At 35.6% G+C, this 25,545-nt stretch overlaps 1 protein-coding gene across 1 annotated transcript; it reads left to right on the forward strand.

Moving 5' to 3' along the window:
• Positions 1-15,389: 15,389 nt before the first annotated feature.
• Positions 15,390-23,398, forward strand: LOC109790958 (transcription factor bHLH25). Its single transcript, XM_029269772.2, has 4 exons — positions 15,390-15,484; positions 15,590-15,934; positions 20,882-21,256; positions 21,886-23,398. Exons 1-4 carry the CDS (start codon positions 15,449-15,451, stop codon positions 21,973-21,975), a joined length of 846 nt encoding a protein of 281 aa, XP_029125605.2. The 5' UTR covers positions 15,390-15,448; the 3' UTR covers positions 21,976-23,398.
• Positions 23,399-25,545: the final 2,147 nt, after the last annotated feature.

Raw genomic sequence — 25,545 nt, forward strand, 5'->3', positions numbered from 1 at the left:
AATGTTTTTGTTGCTAATTTGATGCTTATGGCTTGGATAGTATGATCCAAGTTCATAAAGTTTTTTTTGGGCTGGCCAATACCTCTGTTATGTTATATCAGTTTTGTGGTATTGTTCAGAGCAAATAAGGAGTATGCATGAAGCTTATACTTGTGTATTCTGGACATACAAATATTGATTTGTTTTTGATGATGTCCAAAGGGGGAGAAAAGGTTTTGTGAGTTTGTTTTGCAGGTTTTGAAGTGTTGTGTAATAAGGCAAAACAAAATGGACAAAATGGCTTTGCTTAGCTTGGTTTGTCATCATCAAAAAGGGGGAGATTGTTGAGATTCATAGTGGTGAATCAAGTCACCTCTGGAGATTAAAGGTTTTCATGATAACAAAGTGTGGAACAAAGCTTACCAAGGACATCAACAACTTAGAAGTCAAAACTAAAGTCAAAGAAAAGCGTGGCTATTATGTTATGTAATAGGAGTAGCTTATAAATTGTTTTGTTAAGCTTATTTTTTGTGTGTATGCTTTGTGCATGAGCTAATCTTTATCTAATCTGATTAGGAGTGTGTATGATGATGAGTTTGAAAGATTAAGAAGTTATTTTGAGACTTAAAATACAGTTTTGAAAACTAAATCAAAATAATCGATTATCATTAAATATAATCGATTATTCCAGCAACAGGCAAAAGGGATTCCTTGCTGCAATAATCGGTTATTTGTGAAATAATCGATTATCCTAGAAATGACTCTCTGGAATAATCGATTATCCAGCAAAATAATCGATTAAATTGTTCTTTGTTGATTTCTAGAAATCATGAAGAACAAAATAATTGATTATTCTTTAAAATAATCGATTATCTAGTTCTGAAAAACTTATAAATAGTTTGACCATTTTGAAACTTCAGAACAGAGATAGAATTGAGAATCAAAATTAGAAAAACGTGTTTATGAAGTCTTTGTGACATTCTTGGAGAGTTTTCTTTGTGAAACCAAGAAGAAAAACGTTTTTGAAATGCTTTGAGAAAAGATCATCATCATCATCACATTCTTGAAAGGAAAAAGATTAAGATTTGCTTATGAATTCCAGGTGAATTCGTTCCTTAATTCTTTGTGAATATTTGTAAATCTTGAGTAGGTTTCTCAAGTGGTAAGGAATTCTTGTAGTAGGTTTCTACAAGGGGTGCTTTCTTGAGGTCAAGAAAGTGATTATCTTGAATGTAGGAGCGTATGCATGTGTGGTATGCTTGTGAAACTTCTTCATTAAGATAGTGGAACAAATCTTGATCAAGTTATGATTGAGGAATGGATGTAGGTCACATGTGGAGTGGCTGAACCAGGATAAAAGACTTGTGCAATCTTCTCTTACCCTTATCTTTTACTTTGTTTAATATCTTGGTTATATATTGAAAAGATTGTTCTTGATTAACATGTTTGCATGAGCAACATTGGTTTGAACTGAATCAAAGTATTACATATTGTTCTTAACTTTGAATCTCATTATTGGTTAATCAAGAAAGCGTAATAGGATTCATTCTTCATTAACAAGTCTTTAAGAAACTTCTTTGAAAATTCATTTTAGAAAAGTTTGAATTGAAATAAAGATCCTAAAAACTCTGAAAATTTTTAAAGTGTCATAGAATCCAATTCACCTCCCCTCTTGGATTGAGCCATTCTTTTCTAACACAAATGACATGAGACATGATGTGAATGAGAATGTGCTAATGTGAACACTATGACTATGAGAATGTGAAATGAGATAAGCTATGACTATGAGAATGTGAAATGTGATGAAATGAGATAAGACATGAAATTTCATGACAAGTGAAATGTTGAGTCAATGAAATAGTGAATGTGTGACATGCATCATGTGCATATATGATTTATTCCAAGTGTGCCGCTTAGGCCGCATACTAGTGACGTAACAAGCTATGTGATGAAATGATTTATTCCAGGTGTGTCACTTAGGCCGCATACCAGTGATGTAACAAGCTATGTGATGAAATGATTTATTTTAGGTGTGCATTTATGAGGCGAGTCCATGACATCATTGCATGATAAATGAGTGTGCATGTGATATTGATTGTGTATGTGTATTGTTTACATGTGATTTGTGCTTGTGACTTATGTTTGTTGTGTGTGTGTTATCTAACATTTATTTCTACACCTAAACCTGAGTGAGATGTTTCTCACTCCCTTGTTGTTCTTTGTATGTGTTTAAATTGTTTTGTAGGTGATCATCAGCATAAGGATGTTGGTGATGAGGCTTAGGCTTCAGTAGGGCATGCTCTGATAGGATATGTGACATTAGGGCATAGCTAGGCTTAGTTTAGGATGTTATTTCCATTAAACTTTTTGAAAACTCAGTTTCATTTCCTTGTAATGTCACTGACATTTTATTTGGATTAAGTTTATGAATGTGAACTCTTTACCCTTGTGTGGTTGGAGATTTGGTTTTTAATGATGAAGAATTTTATTTTTATAATTATTGTATATGTATGTTGGGGTAGAGGGTGTCACAGAAAGTTTATGGAGAATTTGGTTACAAATAGGGTATTTTGGATAAAATTTCTGAATTGTATGAGAGGTATTTTCCCCTTAGTTAAAGTGTTGCACTTAGTGGATTCAGATGAAAAGCCAACCATAGGGTTCATTTATGAAGAAATGGACCAAGCTAAAGAAAAGATACAAAATGCTTTTAAAGGAGATGAGACCAGGTAATTATTTTCTATATGCTTCATTTTATAAATTATAGACTTTTCTTGAAAACTATTTGTTTTCAATTGTAGCTACATTCCCTTGTGGGAAATTGTTGATAAAAAGATAGGACAAATAATTACATAGGCCTTTGCATGCTGTAGGCTACTACCTTAATCCCATACTACATTATGCTCCTAATTTTAAGGTTGATTAGAAAGTTAAGAAAGGATTCATCGATTGCATGAAAAAGATTGTTAGAGACTTTGAAATAATATGAAAAATTGATGACCAACTTGAGGATTTCAAGAAGAAAAAAACTTTTTGGTCATCCTATAGCTCAATGTGCTTTTAATACGAAAAGTCTAGTAGAATGGTGGGAATCTTATGGAGATAAACATCTAGAATTGCAACAATTTGCAATTCAAGTCTTAAGTTTGACATGTAGCTCATTCATATATGTATAATGTATTTCATTTATTTTTTCCTATTATATTATAATTGATTTTCAATTTAGGTCCATACAAAGAAAAGGAATCATTTGTTACAAAAGACCATGAATGATGTAGTTTATGTCATGGCTAATTCCAAACTGAACAAGAAGTGAGTTAGGAAGAAAAAACTATGGTATTGAAGACCTTTCTTTCGATGATGATTGGATTGTGTAGGAAAATGATCAAAATTTTATATTTGAATTCCTTGAATAAATACATACTTGAAGTTGGACAAGATGTTGGAACTAGTGGTGGTGGTGGTATTGGTGCACTTGTGAATGATTTAGATGTTCCTTTATTGAAGAGGATAAATTAATTGGAGTTGGAGTGGTAGGAGATACTAATGCCATTAATGAAAATGGAGATAACATGGATGATGATTGTTACGAAGAAATTTATGCTCTCCTAAATGACTAGAATGCAAGATTTCATATGAATTTATAATTGTTATGTTTTTAGTTATTATAAGTCTTGTGACTTATGAACTTTTTAATTTCTATTAGGATTTGTTTAACTTTCTATATATATATATATATATTCCTGCTCAAATTTGGATATTGTATTCTTAATGACTTAAGTAGGAATGTAGGATCTTACTATCTAAGTCACGATTCTCGAGTTATGATGTTTCACTCTTTTTTTGATCCTAAGTAAAATATTGATTTTAACAACATTGAATGAATCTCTAGGGTGGTTCCTTTCTTCGGCCTCAACATTCTCTCCAAGAATTTCTAAGTTTTTTGTTTTTGGAGAAAAATGAAGAAGCATAAAAATGAACCATATAACTTAGCCCCTCTAACAACTTCTCCTTATCCAAGCCGAACTTTGGGTTAAAGAAAATGACTTAGGGTCAACATCTCTTTCCTTTTTGTATCTATTTAATAAAATACAAATAACACAAAATACACATTCTATATAATAATATTTTCACAAATCTATTCTTCATTTTTTTTAAAAAAATTCTTCTTTATTTAATAAAATTACACTTAATTAATTTATAAAGTATATGTTATTTATTTAGAAAACTTGAGGTGTTAGATCATTGCTAATATGGGCCCAGCTTTTTTAAGAAAAATTATATAATTGTGTGTGATAGTTTTTTATATTACACACACATAAATAAATATGTGATGTGATTATAAAGTCTTTTATTATTATTATTTTAATGTATTCCATTCATAAAATGGATAAAATATGTTTTTTGTCCCTCAAAATTTTCAAGTTATTTTAGTCCTTTGAATTTTTTGAGTTTTTTTTTTTAGATATGAGAATATTAGTGATGACACTCTTTTTTAATGTTTTCTTCATAATACATTGCCTACTATTTGTTTAAAATCATAAACTTTTGATTTGTCCTACCATTAAATCAAAATATACTCATTAAATAATATGCAAGATCTATACAAGTTGTGATTTCTAATAAATTCATCCAGCAATAAATGATGTTATAGAAAGAGAACGTCACTAACATTCATTTTTTGAGATACACGACTTTCGATTATCAAAGTTTTTTACATAACACTTTATAATAAACAATAGTATAAAAAATATAATACACCTTTTTGAGATTTGTTATTGTTCTTGCCTGAGATCGGTCGAGAGGACGATCTGCTAGATAAGATTGGTGAACCTCCTTTGCTTGGTACGTCGGCTGTTCTGAGATGGGGTGGGTACTTGCAAAAGAGACTCTGATGCTAAAGTTAGTCTTTGGTCATATGAATGTCTCGTATGTATAGTGCACGTACCTCAATGTGAATTAGAGTTTTCTTTTTGGATGAGGTTGATATGGGCCCGCGGCTGGTCGTTGCCCAATAGATGGTGGGCCTTTGTGTTGGCCGATGTCATGTGGCGCTCGGATACCAAGCTCGATCTCGGTATCCTACGTGGATAGTACATTAGCCCCCCGAGCTCTGAGAACCTCAGGTTGAGGAGCTGATGTCTAGTTTGGTGAAAGGTCACGACCTTTCGTTTATGCCTCTTGGGCGAAGTGCCACGTGTCATGAAGGCGTCGCCTCGTTTCACGAAACGCGAGGGTGGCTTGTAATGAAGAGTGGCGGCTTGTAATGATGGGATGCAACCTATCATTATGAGCCCTATTAAATGCGTTGCCCCTTTGTCGTTTTTCATATTTTTTAAAACACTGGTTTCCTTCGCGCTTGCGTATTTGTTTTCTTGTTTATGAGTTGAGTTTTCACTTGCATCTGTCTTCTCCGTCGTCATTTATGGCAATACATTCACTGTCGGTCGTCGTTGTCTCCAAGTGTTTTGTCAGTGTTCAAGGAGTACCGGGTACTTCTTCTCCTCTGCTTCCATTTTCCTTTTTTATTAGTGGTACGATGAGTGATGGCCGGTGAGGGAGGCCAAGACATACTTTCCCCTGGGGCCGCTTCTGGGTAGGCCAAGGGAAAGGGTAAGGCGAAAGTAGTCGCCGCTGACGGCGACCCTAAGAAAAAGAGGGGGGGTAACAACCCCAAGGATTCAAACCCTACTATCTCTGTCCCTGGGTATGAATGGGTTAGGGGAGATGTGGGTGGTTTTGAGAGTAGGTTTAGGTCCTACCACGATGTGAACTCTGTGTTTAGTTCACTAGTGATTAGTAGGTCGGTCGTTGCAGAGCTCATCTGGGTTAAACCTTGCCAACCTGGTGAGCGTGTGTACATGGCGGGTACTATGAATACCCCGTTCTTTTACATGTACCGCTGCTTGTTTAGAGACCTTGGGGTTTGTTTACCTTTCACCAAGTTCGAGTGTGGGTTTCTTAGGTTTATGAATGTAGCCCCCTATCAATTGCACCCCAACAGTTGGGGGCTTTTGCGGGCCTTTCAAGTTTTGTGCTCGGCCTTGGGGATGAATGCCTTTTTTCCTGTCTTTCTTCATTTCTACCAACTTAAGCTAGGCGAGCCTCGCCTAGACTTGGTATCTCTAAGTGGGAGTAAGGTTGGAGGGTTGTTCAAACTTTACTCTCAATCTTATAAGAACTTTAAAGAGGAGTTTTTTTGGATTTGACCTATAAACAATGATCCGATGACCGAGGAGGTTTTCCATCATGGAGGGAGCCAAGGTTCCCCTTCTTCTAGCAACAGAGCCCGATTAAGTTTAACGGGTCAAGCTGTGTTCGCCTGTCATACTCTGATAAGGACGACATCGCCAACCTGGTGGAATTCCCGTGCCCCTTGGATAACAAACTCGTGTTATCTTTGGCCCGTTTGAAGAATAAAAAAAAGGGGTTGGAGCATGAGTATTTGGTTATTTTACTTGTTGTTTTTCTTCTGATTCGCATTGTTATCCTAATCACTTTTTTTGTGATGCTTGTTTGTAGAGGTCATGGGGAAGAATAAATGGCGTGATCTTAAGGCGAGGTTCAACACCGAGGAGCTTAAGGTGCCCGAGCCTGGTGAGAAGGTCGCTCCTTTGGAGACTCGCCGCAAGAGAAAAAGGGGGCTCGAGGGGGTCAGCGAGGCCTCTAATGCTCCGATTTTGGAGGAGGTGACGTCAAGAGCTATTGACCCTCCTGGTACGATCGACCTGACTGTGAGCCCCTGGGTCGAGTCGCCATCAAGGGAGCCTGTGGTCGAGGCTACCCCAAAGAGACAGGTTTTTGCTCCACTTCTCCTTAGTATTGTCTTCTTGGCTTTTTTTGTGTGACTCTGTGTTTGTAACTTAGAAAAAATTTTGAGTTTTGTCATTTTTGCGCAGGTGGCTCCGGTGGTTACCTCAGCTGAAGCTCATGGGGGAGGTTCGAGCTTGGGAATGCCAACCTCGGCCCCTCTTACCTCGACTCCTCAAATTCTTGGTCCTCCCGCTGCTCCAAGATCGAGGTGCATATATCATCACTTTGATGTGACTCGTCCTTTGGCGAGATTGGACCATGTCAGCATGTCACCCGATGTGGTGTCATTATGGAATCCCAATTTAACTGCTAGGGGGTTCTACAAGGAAGATCCTGCTTATGTGGCCGACAAGGCCATCATAGACAAAGTGGGTCCAGTCGCAGGTTTGGACTCGGCCGAGGTGTTTATGCAGAGGTCCATTACAATAGTCGACCGTTAGAAGCGCCAGTGGGAGAGGCATCAGGCCGAGCTGGAGAGGGCGTAGAAGGGTGAAGCCGAGCCCCAAGCTTTTAGGAGAGATTTGTCAAAGACTCATAAGTCTTTGGAGGTTTCTATGAAGGATAATGAGGCATTCACCACTAAGGTTGGCGAGTTGGTGGATGTTGCCAAGTCCGCTAAGGGTGAGGCAGAGGTGGCCCAAGCCCGAGCTCGCTCGTTGGAAGAGGAGAATGCCGCTTTGAGGGCCAAATTGCGAGTGGCCGAGGAGAAGCATCTTTATGATGAAGTGCTTCTTATTGGTCGGGGCGAGGAGATCAGTGCCTTGAAGTTGGACCTCGAGGTGTTGGCCTTTTCGAAGAAAGAAGTGGAGAAGAGGCTTCTTGAGACCAAGCGTGTCGTGGTGATCGAGCACAAGAGGGGCTTTGCTAAGGCGGCTCATCAGGTTCAAGCGATTGCTCCAGAGGTGGACTTTTCCCTGATGGATATTGATAAGGATGTGCGAGATGGGCAACTGGTGAACGAGGACGATCTCTCCGAGAGCTTGAGTGAGAACACTACTGCCTAGGCTTGCGTAGTTTCCCAATGCTTTGTGATATCTGTAGTTCATGTTTGTATATCTGAGGCCTTTGGCCATGCTTTTTATTGTCCGTGCATTTTCATACTTTGTAATGAATATTTATTTTATGTCTGAACGAAGTGTACTTTTGATTTTCTTGTGCTTTGCCTTTGTTTGATGTTTCGACTTATAAGTCGCACTTGGCTTGATACGAATCGTACTAAGGTATTCAATTTTTGGCTAAGTGTCAATTACAAGGTTCGACCATGGTTTAATGTGAAGTGCGTCAAGGTAATTCGACCTTGGCCTAATATAAATCGTGCCAAGGTTCAAATTTAACCTTGGCTTAATATAAATCGTGCCAAGGTTTGAATTCGACCTTGGCTTAATATAAATCGTACCATGGTTCGAATTCGACCTTGGCTTAATATAAATTGTATCAAGGTTCGAATTCGACCTTGGCTTAATATAAATCGTGCAGGTTCGAATTCGACCTTGGCTTGGTATAAATCCTGCCAAGGTTCGAATTCAACCTTGGCTTGGCACAAATCGTACCAAGGTTCGGATTCGACCTTGGCTTAATATAAATCGTGCCAAGGTTCAAATTCGACCTTGGCTTGGTATAAATCATGCCAAGGTTCGAATTCGACTTTGGCTTAATATAAGCTAGGCGGTGCAAAGTTGAGAGTATATAAAGAAAGTGGGTTGTTTTTATTGATGTGGTGAGTGTGCCTCGTTAAAAACCCCTTCATCCAAAACCCATTTTTCTCTTTTTTGGGACAAAAGACTAAGTAGGGAAAAAAGTGCAATGCCCCATTTGTATAGCTTAGCTAAAATAAAACTTGAGGTGAGTGGCATTCCAAGTTCTTGGGATGGTTTTGTCATTGAGTTCTTCTAGTCGGTATGTTCCATTATCCAGGTCGTCAGTAACTCGGAACGGACCATCCCAGTTGGGCGCGATATTTCCTTCTGATGGGTCTCTCCTTGCCTCACCTTGTAGTCTCTATACTAGGTCTCTGACTCGGAAAGAGCGGGGTCAGACCTTAGTGTTGTAGCGTCTAGAGGCGTGGAGTTTACATGCTTCATCTCTGATCTGAGCTTCCTCCCTGATCTCGTCTATCAGGTCAAGATCGGCTGCTATTTCTTGAGTGTTTTGCTCATTGTTGAAAGTGTGTTTCCAATGGGAAGTTTCGCCAACTTTGAATGGGATCATGGCATCTACACCATAGGTTAGCTTGTAAGGTGTTTCTTGGGTTTTCGATTGTGGGGTGCAATGGTATGCCTAGAGGATGCTCGGTAGCTCGTCAACCCATTGTCCCTTGGCGCTTCCCAATCATTTTTTGAGTTCTCGAAGTATATCCTTGTTGGCGGCTTCGGCTTGACCGTTGGTTTGAGGGTGTTCGACCAAGGTGGCGAGGTGCTTGATGTCGAGTTCTTGGAGGAAGCTTTCGAAGTTGTGCACAATGAATTGTCTCCCGTTGTCGGTGATGAGAGAATGCGGGATATCGAATCGGCAAATGATGTTTTTCCATGTGATTTTTTGCACATTCTTGACGGTGATCTTGGCGAGCGGGCAAACTTCAATCCACTTAGTGAAGTAATCGACAACGACGAGCAGGAATTTTAGTTGGCCTTTCGCAAGGGAGAATGGTCCGAGGATGTCCATTCTCCACTGGGCAAAGGGCCATGGGGATGCCATTTGGTGGAGGACTTCAGGTGGCTGACGATGTGTGTTGCCAAATTGCTGACATTCCTTGCACCTTTGTACATAGTCTTTGCAGTCTGACTTCAGCGTGGGCCAGTAATGTCCAGCGTGCACCAGAGTGCATGCCACATACACCTCAGTGGATTTCCTCAATGATATAGGTGGCTTGGGACTTGGTTAGGCATTTTAGCAGGGGAGCCGAGATGCTTCATTTGAAAAGTTCACCTGCAATGATGATAAATTTAGATGATCTTACCCTCATCTTCCGAGCTTCGTCTTTGTCCTCAAGCAGTATCCCTTCTTTTAAGTAGTTCCATATGTCTGTCATCCATCCCTTGTCTTCGATGTCATTGGTGTTGACAACTTTTTTTGACAAGCACCACATTGGCCAGCCACGTGGTGTATCTGACTTCCCGGATGAAACCTACTCTCATCAGTTTGTGTGTCTCGGTTATGATGGCCTCTCTTCTTTCGCCTCCGACTTTTCGTTTTCTTTGAGCCACTGGTTTGGCTTCTTTGTGGATTGCTAATCTGTGAAAAATGAGGTTAGGGTCTATACCTGGCATGTCGGCGCTTGACCATGCAAAAAGATCAACGTTCTTGGAGATCTCAGCTATGAGTTGTCGTCGTAGCTCTAGACTTAGCTGCTGACTTATCTTCAAGTACTGGCCAAGGAGTTTACCAATTTGAAGATCGAATATCTTGTCAATTGGGCTTGGCCAATTGTCGTGGGACTCCGATCTCGGATCCAGGTCGGTGATGTCGGCCTGAGTTATGTGAGCTATAGTGGGAGAGTCACCTCGGCATTTCTCCTCTGCTGGTGACGATGCCTTTAAGCTTTTAACATAGCATTGCCGAGCTATTCTTTGGTTTTCCTTGACCAAGATTATTTGGTCGTTACCTCTTGTGAATTTCATCGTCAGATGCGGGGTGGACACCACAACTCTGAGTTGGTTTAACATCGATTTACCTATGATGATGTTGTACGATGTGTTGGCGTCAACGAGAAGGTATTTAACTATGGTTCTTTTTGAGTTGGGAGGGGTCCCAAAGGTTGTTAGCAGCTCTATGTATCTCCAAGTGTGGACTCGTTCACCTGCAAAATTGACTAGGGGTTCTATGTGAGGTTGGATGAGAGAATGGGGGATGTCTAACCTTAAGAATGTCGGCCAGTACAAGACGTCTGCTGAGCTTCCTTGGTCGATTAGTGTCTTGTGGACCTCCCAGTTGGCTACCTCTACCGCAATGACCATCGGGTTGTCCTGGTTTGGGCAGATACCGACATAGTCATCATCCGTGAAGGTGATGGGTAGTGTGTTGCACTGCGAAGCCGGGGTGTCTGCATGGACGTTGTTGATGCTTTGCAAGTGTCTCTTGCGTGCTGAGCTACTTGAGCCATCCCCTGCGAAGCCACCTACAATTGTATTGATGACTCTACGTAAGGGATTCGTACCTACGTCATGACTTACCTCAACCTGCACTGTCCCGTCGATGTTTTACTAGGGTCCGAAAGGTTGGTTTGTTCGGGCATTGGAGCCCAAACCTCGTTCACGTCCGCGACCGTGTCCATGGTAACCCCCCTATGGGATTGTGATCGTTGGACGTATTGTCCGAGGTGCCCTCCTTGGACGAGTTCCTCAATGCGATCCCTGAGTGTTCGGCATTCCTCGGTTGTGTGACCATAATTTCTATAGTATCGGTAATGCTTGGATATTTCAGCACTATTGGGGCTGTGTCCAGGTGGTGGCAGGGTAATCACGTCAACGTTACTGGCTTCTTCCAGTATGTGGACTCGGGGCGCATTCAAGGGGGTGTAGAAGTCGTACTTCCCGCCTTTGTTCTTCCGAGGCTTTTTGAATTGACTATTGTTGGAGACTCTCATCTTATCTTTATGACCGTGGTCTTGCTTCCCTTGTGGCTTTCCACGGACTTGGTCACGGAACGTCGTGTGCTCCTCCATCTGGATGTATCCAGCGGCTCGGGCACAGAGCTCGTCCATGTTCGGGGGAGGTCGCCGACAAAGGCTGTCGACAAAAGGAACTGGCCTGAGCGCCATGAGCATGGCGTGTAGGGTGACCTTAGGGTTTAGGTTGCAGATCTTGATGGCAATATTGGCAAATCGCTCCATGAATTTGCGCAGTGGCTCGTCATTGCCTTATCGAAGGTTGGCTAAGGCAGTCGAGGTGACGTGGTGGGCTCGGCTCGTTGCATACTGTGCCGTAAATCGCTTGACCAAGGTGTCAAAGTTGTTGATTGACCCGGGTGGCAGTTGGGTATACTAGGTGAGTGTTGATCCTTTTAGCGAGGTCGGGAAGACCCGACACAAGATAGCATCATCGTTAGTGTAAAGGTTCAGCTAGGTGATGTAGAGGTCGATGTGCTCATAAGGATCAGTAGAGTCGTCATATCTGTCGATGTTTAGGGGCTTCCATCCAAAGGGGAGAGGTGTCTCCATGATGCCGTCCACGAAGGGGTGGTGGCGGACATTGGCCCATTGTGACTGAGCCAAGGTCAGTGCGTTGCTAACTTCATGATCCGATCTTTGTGTCAGCGCACATGACCGATTGGTGTTCCTCCTCGTGGTGATTGCTTGGCTGAGGAGGTACATGTGGGAGTCGTTGATGGAGTTGAGCCCGAATGCGCTCGTTCTTTGCCCGTAGCGCCGCTAGATCGGCCTCATGCCGAGTGCGCATGTTCTCCAAGTCGGCAGTGTGCCGCTACTGCATCTGTTCAACCTGCTCGATCAGTCGTCGTAGGGTCACTTCTCCTTCCATCCTAGATGGTTGTTGTTCTGCTTCGTCTGTTGCTCTTCTACTATAGCTTCGGGCGAAAACCATAAGTGTGGCCGACAAGGGAATTCTTGGTCGGCCCCACGGTGGGCGCCAAATGTTCTTACCTGAGATCGGTCGAGGGGACGATCTGCTGGGCAAGATTGGTGAACCTCTTTTGCTTGGTACGTCGGTTGTTCCAAGATGGGGTGGGTACCTGCAAAAGAGACTCTGATGCTAAAGTTAGTCTTTGGTCGATATTGCACGTACCGCGATGTGAATTAGGGTTTTCCTTTTGAATGAGGTTGATATGGGCCCGTGGCTGGTTGTGGCCCAATAGATGGTGGGCCTTTGTGTTGACCGATGTCATGTGGCGCTCGGATACCGAGCTCGATCTCGGTATCCTACGTGGATAGTAAAGTTACCATTATGCTATTTGTTTAATAAGATAAAACATCTCATTTTTAATTAAATAATGTATCTATATTTATGTTATAAATGCTTACTTTTTGAAATGTTTACTTATAAAAGTTCCTACATATCACATTGGCCTATAAAAATGTCAAAACCAACCCTGTTATCGAAGATTGGACATCTCAAGCAGGATTGTTGATTGGACATCTCAAGCATTATGTTTATAGGACTGAATGTCAACAGGTGTCTATAGTCCGCCGTGGAGGATAGGCGCAACAATAATGGTTAGGATATACTTTAATACCATTTTGTTTGTTTGATAATGAGGTCTAACTCATTCTCCCATTGCTCGGTCAGTCCCGACCCCATATATACCTCTTGCATGTGAATTGAACCTCAATCTTTGATTAAAAAACCCAAATAACAAATCACTTGAACCAAAGACTTTTGATAGGCTTTAATATTCTTAATAGTGGATGTAAAATGTCGAACACATAGCTTTTTTTTTCTTAATTTTAAAAGTCTTGTCTTTTTAATTTTACTAATACATTAAAAATAAAATGTTTTCATTGCATAACTTTTTTTTAATACTATATTCTTATTTTGAAATTATTTAAAATTGAAATTTTGCATGAAAAAGTTATTAATGTTTTTTTTTTTTTTTTACGAAAGATATTATCCAATTGCAAACTCCTATCACTATCCTTAAAGAATTCAACTATTTAACAAATTTACTAGGTCTTGTCGGTAAAAATACTAGTGTTATATAATATTAATAATTTAATTTTGAAGATTCGTAAGAAATCTATTAAATAGATTTTGAGATTTAATGTTAAAAGCTAATTATATTTAATAACAAGTTAAATTACTTCTCAAGTCTTATACTTTTATTAAATTATTAAACAAATCTAGGTAATTGAAAAATTTTAACAGAAGTTTTATATTGTTAATTATTTTTTTTTCACTAAATATCATTTTATCCTTTTCCTAATTAATTGGCCCTCTTGTCTCTTGATGCTTTTTCTGGTAGCTCTGGAACAATGGAACTAGTCATTTGTTCTTTAGAAGTTGTCGCAGATTTATCCAACTTATCACATGCTTTCATTGTTACACCTAACCCAAAATAATGCATAACGCAGACCCTCTGATCATAATAAGGTCAGCATTCACACTTTATAACATCCCAAATGTAAACACAATAAAGCATCTCATTTTTAAATATTTAATTTTTTTCCTCCTAGATTGAATTTAAATCATTGAAAAAAAAATTATCAGAATTTTAAGTTTTTGTTAGAACAACTCTTTTTAACTTTTAATCATACCCCTAAAGCGTTAGAAATTAAGCACGTGCAAATTAATAGTGTGGGGGTAACAAAAATGTTTGAGCATTTTATACTTTTAGAACACGTGATGCACGTACCGATAATATTATTGGTTTCTAAAATACATTCATATTTCATCTGTCTTTTATTATAAGAAAAAGATAATTTATTTATATTAAAAATTAGTTATTGACATCAAATTTTATAATTTTATAATTTTTTTAAAAAATCATTTTTATTATAAATGTAAAAATAAAAATAATTCAATTAAAAGATCATATATTAAAAGAATAATATTTTAGAGAAGATATTATTGAGATAAAAATATTTAAAATATATTTTTATATATAAAAAATTATTATTTTTTCTTATAACAGATAAGTGGGAGTATTATTAATCGACACGAACACACATTAATGAATTAAAGAATGAAAGCAAACGTAGGAAGAGTCGAATCATGAAGGAGTTATAAGGTGGTCCAGGTGGTTTGGGGGGAGGGACATAGGGTTGGAGTGATAAGGAGGGTGTGGGTTCGAATCCCCCACTAACAAAAAAACTAACAATTAACAACTAACATTTGCCTATCAAAAAAAAAAAAAAAAAAAAAAGAGTCGAATCATGAAGGTGATACAAAAGAGAGAGTCCACACGGCACGTGCTCTGTATAGATTGTAGGGAAGGATATTATCTTAATTAAATGAAAAAGATAAAACGGCTACAATTTCTTATTTTAATTGTTAAAAATTCAAATCAAATCACTACATGTAAATATTTTTAATATTAAATCATTTTTTAAAAGTAAACTGATTTCTCATAAATTATTCTATTAAAAGTATACTATCAACGTAAAAATATATAAATAAATTTTTTAAAAGAAAATAAATTTATTTCATAATTTTAATAGTTATTGGTCAATTTTTTTTAGTCAATAAAAAATTTAAATTTAACTTCAAAAAAAAGAAAAAGATTGACTGATTTTATGACGTTAATAAAAATTTAATAAATAATGTTAGTTTCTAATATGTAGATGAAGATGTTGATTAAAAATATATTTAAATTGATTAATTATTGTAACTTTATACTATTTTTTATTTTAAATTCTTTAATCATTAAAAATATACTTAATTTGAACTATGTTGTAATCAATTTTGACGTTTATGAAACACCAAAGTTTCTGGCAATACCGTCTTTAATCATTAAAAATATACTTAATTTGAACTATGTTGTAATCAATTTTGACTTTTATGAAACACCAAAGTTTCTGACAATACACGGTATTGCCACGCTTTCTGTTTCTGGTTGGCACAAGTCTTAAATTAATATCATTCACCCGCAGTGAAGAGGGTCCCATAGAATAAAAGTGGCTATTCATTTCTTTTTCAATGTTATATTATATATATATATATAGGTGAAGCAAAATCAAACCGACACTATTTCTAAAGTTGGCATCAACATGGACGAATCATGGGAAAAATGGTTTTCTGATTTGGTAACTATTTTTAACATGAGTTAACAAATTTATGCATCGATTATATCATTTTGGTCCTTATGAAAATAACTAATTGTCTTTGTGGTGTTGTCAATTGTACTGCAGGAAATGGATGATGGGTGTGATATATTCAATGAACACGACATTGTCTCTGCTGAGGAAGAGTTGAAACACAACATTGGCAATGCTTCATGTTTGGAAGAGAACACAGGAAATGCTTCTTCAGAGAAACCAATGTTTGCCTTCCACAATCTCTCTTTTGAGGATACAATTGAAGTGCCAAATATTACTTCAAAATCCAAGAGAATAGAACCTGAGAATGCAAAGTGCAATAAGAGGGTAAGAAACAGTTCTGAGACCAATGATCATGTAATTGCTGAGAGGAAAAGGAGAGAGAATCTCACCAGATTGTTCAATGCACTTTCGGCCATTATTCCTGGATTGAAAAAGGTCACTTCGTACCCTTTTTTTTTCTTTCAATTTTTACCTTATATTTTTTTAGAAAGAGTATTGTTATGTTACATGGTTTTTATAAATAATAATAATAATAAAAATAAATTTTATAAAATTATTTATTATTTAATTATTATCTTTTCTTAATCTGTACGAAAAAAGTTAAACAAGTAACTCATTTATATTAAAAATTCCACTTTGAAAATATCAAAAAAAAAATATCATAGAAAGCAAATCTAATTATGTCACAAAGACTATAAATATAAGTAAATAAATCACTTAATTCTCATATTAATTCCAAGATAAGAACACTGGCTAATTATCAAAGTAAAACTTTTAAAATAAGTTCTTAAATAACTAATTTTAAAAGTAACACTTTTAAAATCGGTTAAAATCGATCTTAAAAATATTCATATTATTTACAAAATTATCACCGCGTCACTTTTAAGATTGGTCACCTTTTAACCGATCTTAAATTTTCAAATTTTAAATCTAATTTTTGCACTAAAAGCAAGAAGAAACCTCTCTTAACATTTAAAAAGGCCTATGATGTTATGAATTGGAAGTTTTTGTATTTCATGATGTTAAGAATTTGTTTCTCTGATAAATGGATTAATTGGGTGAGAGGGTACCTTGAATCCTCTTCTATGTTAGTATTAGTAGATGGTGGTGCTACCTAGGAGTTTAAATGTCTAGGGGACTTAGACAAGGGACCCTATGTGGCAACTTTCCAATTTCTTATGGTGGCGAAGGGACTTGGAGGGTTAGTTCATGAAGTTGTGAAGAAGTTAATTAAAGGCATCCCAATTGGTAATAATGGATTACAGGTTGTTATTCAGCTTTGAAGCACAGATATGTGATTTTCATTCCCGAATCAATATCGAATACATATTCGATACGTATACGACTCGATACGTTACATATATGTTTCTCAGTCGTATCCATAATAATTATATTAATAAATAAAAAGAATAGATACATTACAGTTTCGTCACTATAGGTTTTTTTTATTTAAAATATGACTCTACATGATACTAGATTTTTTGAAAGGGTTACGATCTGAAACTCAGAGGGATTCATTATGACTTATGATACTCTCGTAATTGTGTTCTTATATCGGAGCATGGTATATGGTGTTCTTTCATTGTAGTCTTGATCGTATAAACATTTTAAATATAAAATCAATGTCTGATGCTCACCCTTCCATGTTCACCTTTCAAAAAAGTGAAAACTAATGAATTTTTTCAATTTTTGTCCTTTTGTAGTTTTTTTATTACTTTTATTCCATTTCAGATTGATCACTCGTTTTGTGTTTTTATTTTTCTGCTATTTATGTGAATGTTGAATTCTAATTTAATTTAATTTTTCTTTTAATTTTTTTAGTTAAATAGTTTTTAATGAAATCCTAATATTACACGATAAATTAAATGTTTAATATCCATATAATTATTTTATTTTAATATATAAATATAGAATTATAAATATATAAATGTTTAAAAATAAAAAGTAAGAAATTCATCTTGATTTTTGAATGATAGTATATACAATTTTTATTTTTATATTTTCTTGTATTTGACAAATAATTATTAATTTTATTTTTTTAATACATATCCTGAGCATATTATTATATACTATATTTTAAAAAATTGACGTATCGTCGTATCAGATGTATATTATGTTCGATACTCGTGTCGTATCATACATCACATTTATTCAACAACTTATTAATGATACAATTAAATTCATTGAACCAAGTTTGAAGAAAATTGACGTCGTTAAATTAATCTTTAAATGCTTTGAAGTTGCTTTAAGTTTAAGAGTGATTTTTCACAAAAAGCAATTTGGGAGGCATTATTGTGGATGATGAGTTGATTAGAAGATTTGCCTATCTTCTCAATTGCAAATTCATTGAACCAAGTTTAAGGAAAATTGGTGTCGTTAAATTAATCTTTAAATGATTTGAAGCTGCTTTAAGGTTAAGAGTGATTTTTCACAAAAACAATTTGGGAGGCATTGTTGTGAATGGGGAGTTGATTAGAAGATTTGCCTACTATACCGGATGGTAATCGACCAGGCTGGATACCCGAATACCCGACCCGACTAACCAGATCAACGTCACCAAGAACACCAACTACTCATTACCTGAGTCGAACATGTCGGTGTGCTCGGCCAAGTTAGGGATTTATATCGAGACAATTAAGGAGATATTAATTTACGTAATGTGTCGGTTTAGTCTCCTAATTTCCTGGGGCTCAGTCCTTAATCACGGCCCAACAAGAAATACTATAAATAGGACCCCAACAAGGTACGTAACCAACTTTCAACTACCACGTTTATTACGCCGATCACTTACTTGAGCGTTGGAGTGTCTTAGCAGGCACCTCCCCTTACTTCGGACTACTCGGAAAGGAACGAGAAGACCTAGACCCAAGACCAGACCCGTTACAACAAGAACAAGTGAAGTGTGTATCCTAGTACAGGAACACCTACCTTTTCAATTGCATGGTTATGAATGTGCCCCTCAAATATATGATTGACCAGTGGAGGAAAGGAAAGGAAGGAGGGTTTTTGACAACTTGTTATTGACAAGATAAGAAGAAAAATGTCACCTTGGAGATAATGTAATCTTTCCTTAGGGGGCGTATTTGCTTCATCAATTCTACACTTGCTTCCATTCCCCTATTTTATTTATCATTTTTAAAAAGTTCCTTTGAAGGTGGTTAATATTGTTAGGGACTAGAGAGAAGGTTCTTGTGTGGAGGGAAAGATGACAACAATGTGACATGGATTCAATGGGATACAATCTGTAAGAGGAAGGACCATGGACAAAGGTATCCATGGTTATATTCATTCTCTAATAATAAGGGCCAATATGTTAGTGAGTTGGGTGTTTGGGAAGAAATCAATTGGGTGTGGAGACTTTCTTGGAGGAGATAGTTATGGAATGGGAACAACTGATGCTTCAAGAGTATTTGGCAAATTTTTAATCAAGCATCTTTGTGTTGCGGGATAACTGATACCTATATTTGGATTCCAAATAGAGGTGAAGGGTATTCTTTTCGTGAGGCTTATGCCATCATTTTAGGTATGAAACAATGTGAAAACATACAGGTTTTCAAGCTCTTGGGAAAGATTAAAATCCCATCAAAGATAACAACATTTTCCTGGAAAATATTTTATGGGCGTTTACAGACATTGGATAATCTATAGAGAAAGGGAGTTGTTTCTACTAAATGCACACTACTAGAAATTTTCTTATTATATGCAACTTTTCTTGCAAATTTTTCATAAAAATTCGCAGGAAACATTATTCCTTCAAATTGTTCTGCAAAATTTTATCTGTAGGTAATACTTTCATGGATAATATGTTTTTGCGAATTTTAAAATTCGTAAGAAATTTTTCTGCGAAATTTCTTGCGGAAAAATTTCACAGGAAAGTTTCATGTAGAAAAACATTCACAGGAAAGTTTCTTGCAAATTTTTTCGCAAGAAATTTTGCAGGAATATTTTTACGAAAAAAAATTAAAGAAATTACTACAATTATTCTATCAAAAATTCTTCAATTTGCAAGAAAGTTTCCTGTAATTTTTTTTCGCAAGAAATTTTGCAGGAAATTTTTTTACGAAAAAATTGAAGTAATTACTACAAATTCTATTAATAATTCTTTAACTTATAAATGTTCACAATGAATTCATCCGAAACATTTGTTTCCACGCACCCAACATGTGATACATAATCTTTTAAACTCTAAGATAGATTATAAGTCTAACACTCAACCATACAAATCAACTTATAAGGTAAGTGTTGCCCCAACTTATATACTCTTTAATTTTATTTTCAATCGATGTGAGACTTGAGGTTTTTTTAAAATATTAAACTTATAAATTTAAATTTTTTTATTTTTCCTGCGAATTAAAATTGGCAGGAAAATTGGCAAGAAAAGTTACCTGCAAAATTTTTCTACCATTTAGTAAACATTACTTTCAAATTTATTTTTGCAAAAAAATTTGCAAGAAATAAAATAAAATTCTTACAATATTTTCTGCAAATTTTTACTATGAAATTTTTTTTTATGATCATTAAAATTATAGCAAAATTTGCAAAAATTTATTGTAGATTATTTTTCATAAAAAAATTGTAAGAAATATCTCTAAATTATTTTTCACAAATAAATTCATAAAAATTTGTGAAATTATTATTGTTAGAAAATTTGCAAAAAAATTATGCAAATATTTTTTTTAGAAAAATTCGCAGGAAAATGACACTTTTCTAGTAGTAATGTTACTTGCTCATACGGTTGCCAACATATTGAAAGCACATCACACTTAATTATTTTTTGGATGTCAATTTGCATGTGCACTATGGCAAAGGTGTTATGCTTGGTTGGTTATACAACAACTCCTCCAATTGGTAAAGGTGTTATGCAGCATTTAGGGAACTTTAATAGCGAAAGGCAATAGTTAGTATGTAGAATAGTTTGGATGGCAACATTTTGGTCAATATGACTACAAAGGAATGAAGTTATTTTCAAGGTTATATACCCTTTAGTATAGATATTGCAATGAAGTTGATTTAGCTAAGGGCATGGAATTGGATAAAAGTCAAGCATAACTCTGCTAGTTTTTCTTTATATGAATGGAAGGTTCAACCACTGTTATGTATTAAAAGCATTTCGTAATTTAAAATGCATTGGCTACTTATGTTTGTGTTGCTTTTTCCATGAAGGAAGTATTCACTGGTTTAGTTCAAGTAGAGAACTTGTACATCCATGTTGGGAATTAGTTTGCATATTCATTCTTCACAATAAGGACATAAGAATGACCTAAAACTTGTTCGTGTTTGTTGAAATTTATTTCATTTTCACTCTCCTTAATATAATTTCTAGATTTTTAAAACTTTGTATTTTATTATGAATTTATAAAATCAATTCCATTTTATGTGTAGATGGACAAGTTGTCTATCCTCAACAACACTATTGATCGTGTGAAATATCTTCAAAATCGTATAAAAGTTTTGGAGGAAGAGAACCAAAAGAGAAGGATGGAATCAATGACGACATTAGCAAATAAAAAACCTAATGTTAATGTTAGTGACAACTTTTTTGGGATTTCTAATGGCTTAGATAGACCTAGCAAGACATTCCCAACGGTTCAAGTAAGCATCTCAACAAAAGATGTAATCATCAAAGTTATTTGTGACAAACGAAATGGCATTGTAAGGAAGTTATTGGCCACGCTTGCAATTCATAACCTCTCCGTTGTTTGTAGCAATGTTTTGCCATTTGGGAGTTATGCTCTAAACATCTCCATCATTGCTAAGGTACGTGATATCATTCAAAATTGTTATATTCTATGAAGAAATTATTATATGGTCCGAAATCAAGTGATTATTGTCTCAACTAATCTTTATGGGACATATAGTCAAAAATTTTAATTTAAAATAAGATAATAAATTTTAATTTAAAATAAGGTAATAAAAAAAATTTATGCATAAATATTAGTTGAAATTATAACGACAACAACAAGGTTCAAACATAAAACCTTATACATATTATCTCAACCCCCAATAATTTCTCCTTCAATAGATGTCTTCTTTCTAGAAACAATTATAGGATTTGTTTGACTAAATTTATCTAAAAAATACTTTCAGCAAATAAAAATAAGAATGAAAAATGAAATAAGGTTTTCTATAAATTAAAATAGCTTATGAATAAGTTAATTTGTAAGAACATTCTCTTATTAGCTGCTCCAAATTTTTTTAAATTTATGTATAAGTTAATTTTAATCTATATTTTTTTTTTAATTTTATTCCTATTTTTTTCCCCTTAAAAGTGTTTTTCAAAAAATTATACAAACACGCTAATAACAAGCTTGGTAGGTCTTTCCCTTTCTTACATGTCTATTATCACATCAAATTTTAATGGTCAATTATTATGATGTATTGTATAGGTGGATCGTCAATTCATCATGACAATGGACGACTACCTACTGAAAAATCTAAAGGAGGATCTGTTGAAGTGTTGTATTTTGCAACAATAATTAATGAATCATGTAAGCATTAATTGAAGTGTTGTAACATGCATTAGGGTTTAATGAATGAAGTAGGCAATGTCTTAGCTATTTTATGTATTTTTTATTTATTATAAACTAAAAAAAATACTTGTGCATTACACAAAATTTATTTAAATATGGAAGTTTTTTTTTTCTAAAACAAATGTTTCTCGATCATAAATTAGAAATTAATTTTTTTGAAATACATATTAAAATAAATTTTATTATTTTAAAAAGGATTATTATGTTTTTTTTTTTTATCTTTTTAACTTGACAAGATGTGCTCTCGCTCTTACATATCTCCAAGTGTAATGAAAAATTAATGATAGTTATAGAGTTATGTTGGTAGATGACATTTTATATATCAAAAGATTTTATTTTGTTTTAAATATTTAAATTAATTTAAAAGAATTTCAGCCAAATCAACAATGTATCCTAATTGACTATTGTAACATCCCAATTTTAAAACAAAAATGTTTTAATAAAATAAAATTAAATAAAAGGCTTTGGGGAATTAAGGATTGAAATTAAGCTTTTAAAATAAAAAGGCTAGTTAGAAAAAAAATATATAATGGGTTGAGCAATAAATGTGTTTTCTAGATATTTTGGTCTTCATAAATCCAATATATTCTTTCTTTTGACAGGAGTTTTACTTTTAGGTCAATATCTAATTGCTCTCTTTTGTTTTTGTTGTCTCATTTTGAAACCCATCAAAAAGTGTGAACTCGGACAAAAACCTTGAGAAGGTCTTGTTGTTGTCACCTTATCTTACATCTTTACTTAGAGTTGCTTATCTAGATAAGGGGGAGTTGTTAGTCTTACAGAATATAGTTGTGGGTAGAGGTCGATCTTAGACCCTGTAGGTTTTCGTTGTATGTAATTGGAAAATAATAACTTGTATTAATACTAGTACAAAAGAGGTGTACTACGTCGGACATTTTCAGCTTTTTACGTCAGAAAACATACCGACGTAGAAGCGGGAGACGTAAATTTTACGTCGGATCTACAAAACCGACGTAAATTTACGTCAGACATTACGACATCCGACATAAAAAAGTAGGGAAAAAAATAAAAATAAAAAAACATAAAAATGCCAGCAGAACGGCCCGTTTTGCTTTCAGAACAGGTCATTCTGCTGGGAGAACGGGCCGTTCTGCTTGTAGAACAGGCCGTTCTGCTTGCAGAACAGGCCGTTCAGCTTCGTATAACAACCCAAAAGAAAATTCCCACTACCTATACAAATAGAACAACCAAAAAATCAAATAAAACAAATAGCCAGAGTAGCAATGCGAAGTAGAAAAGTGCTAACGAAACCTTGATTCATACCTGAGGAGCAGCAACAATGTGCAAATGAGTAACAAAGAGTTCATCCCTCTACAAAAGACAAAAAAACGATTCAGTAACAAAGGAGAGGGAGAGGGTTTAGAGAGAAAAAAATGAAAAGTGATGAAGAGTGAATGCGCGCGGTGTGCCTCGCGCTCTCTTATTCAAATTTGCGTCCTTTTTTACGTCGGACCTGGTAGGGTCCGATGTAAAAAGTCCAATCTAGGCCGGACACAACACACCTCCGACGTAGATTGGACTTTTTACATCGGACCCTACCAGGTCCGACGTAAAAAAGTTCGCAAAAATTACAAAAATGCCACCGCATTTTTTTTACGTCGGATTTTTCGTATTTCTGACGTAAAAGGGGTGACGTAATATGCTAATTTTCCACTAGTGTAAGTTGCTTTTTTGATTGGATATTAATTGAATGAATTTTTGGATTCCTATAATTTTTGTTAGAATTTATAATATTGACTAGTTTACACATTTATGATGATGTACTATGTATTTTTGTTATCTCTTTTTGAGTAGTAGGATGTTGAATGTTTTGAGGGTTTGGTTTTGACCCTAAGAAGATAATACGGAGAATTTATTTGGAATTTTTAGAACCCTACAATCAATTAGAATGAATTGGGTATGGTAATAAACTCATGATTGGATTTTAATAAAGTTGGAACCTTTAGATTAAACTTTTTAATTTGTAGTTGAATGTAATACAATGGATATAAGCATGTGAATCCCGTAAAAGACAAAGTTTCATAGTTTTGCAAATTTGCATAAATTATCACTATGTTAAGTTTGAAGGTTAACACACCAATGAGGACCCCAGATAGCTTGTTCTCTATCTCAAAGCTCTTGAGCACCATGAAGATGATGATAAGCACGAGACCTATAGTGGATCTCTAGAAGGTTGGGTACTAAGCATGCTTAAGCACCATTTGACATAGACAAGTTACATAGTTTAGGCCTTGAGCATGACCACAATCACAATATGTGTGGCAACATTAAAGTTTTAAGGTGTTCTTTATGCTTGAGGCGCTAAGAGTGGGCCTAACTATATCGAGTGTGAGTCCACTGTTACAACATGTTGACTCTACTTTTATTTTTATTTTTGTTTGGATTATGATTGGATCATATTATTATGTTGATAATGCATGTTATATCGATATAAAGATGTGCATACCATGGAAATATGTTTTGAAAGTGAATGAGAACCTAGCCTAGATGATGGAAGACTTGCTTTAGAATCAGATTGATGTTGATTCCTCTTCAATTTGAAGTTAGCAAAAAAACACATAGAAGGGGGGTTGAATATGTGTTTGTGTGAACAAGGGTATTTTTAAAATCATCTTCGCAATAGTAATGTTCTTCGTCCAATGTACTTTTAGATGTTAGACAGTTATGCAAAATTTTCTTAACACAAACTCATTGCGTCTGAAAGATGTTATCATCTACTAGGAAAATGGTTTATAATGATAATTAAAGTTCTTGCATTTTCTTTTTTGAAGATAGCTTCATTTAAGGATAAGCAGTAGATAAAACTTTTCAGTATGATATGTTTGTTAACAAAATTTGCATCTTCGTATGAAAAATGGTTTTAATGAGGAATAGTTAGTAGACGAAGATTTTAATATGATTTATCAATTAAGAAGGATTTGCGTCTGAAATATAAATAAAACAATATAATCATTTTATACTGGTTCGCTCAACTGAACTACGTCCAGTCTTCTTCAACTTGAAGGGTTTCACTAGATATGAAATGAAGAACATTGAGTATTATTGTCCACTCCTGGACTTGAGTATTCTCGACCACTCCTGGTCTTGAGTATTCTCGACCACTCCTGGCCTTAAGTATTCTCTACCACTCCTGGCCCGTCAGCTTCACTCACCAACGCTAGTATTCTTAAACCACTTCTAGTTCTCCAAGTATTCTCGACCACTCCTGGCCCAATAGCTTCACTCACCAGCGCTAGTATTTTTAATTAAACCACTTCTAGTTCTCCAAGTATTCTCGACCACTCCTGGCCTGCCAGCTTCACTCATCAGCGCTAGTATATTCTTCTCAGCCATTTCTGGCTAGCAGTGAGTATTCTTTGACAAGCCCCTCCAGGCTTTACAAGTATTCTTTTCCTAGCATCTTCAGGCTTTACAATGTTGGCTAGACAGTTTTGGTTTGAGTGTATACATAACTCTCACAAAGAGGATTGAGAATTTCCTACACTCACTAAGGTT

This window comes from Cajanus cajan, chromosome 3, assembly GCF_000230855.2.
Source record: "Cajanus cajan strain Asha chromosome 3, NIPB_CcT2T_4, whole genome shotgun sequence".
NCBI lineage: Eukaryota > Viridiplantae > Streptophyta > Magnoliopsida > Fabales > Fabaceae > Cajanus > Cajanus cajan.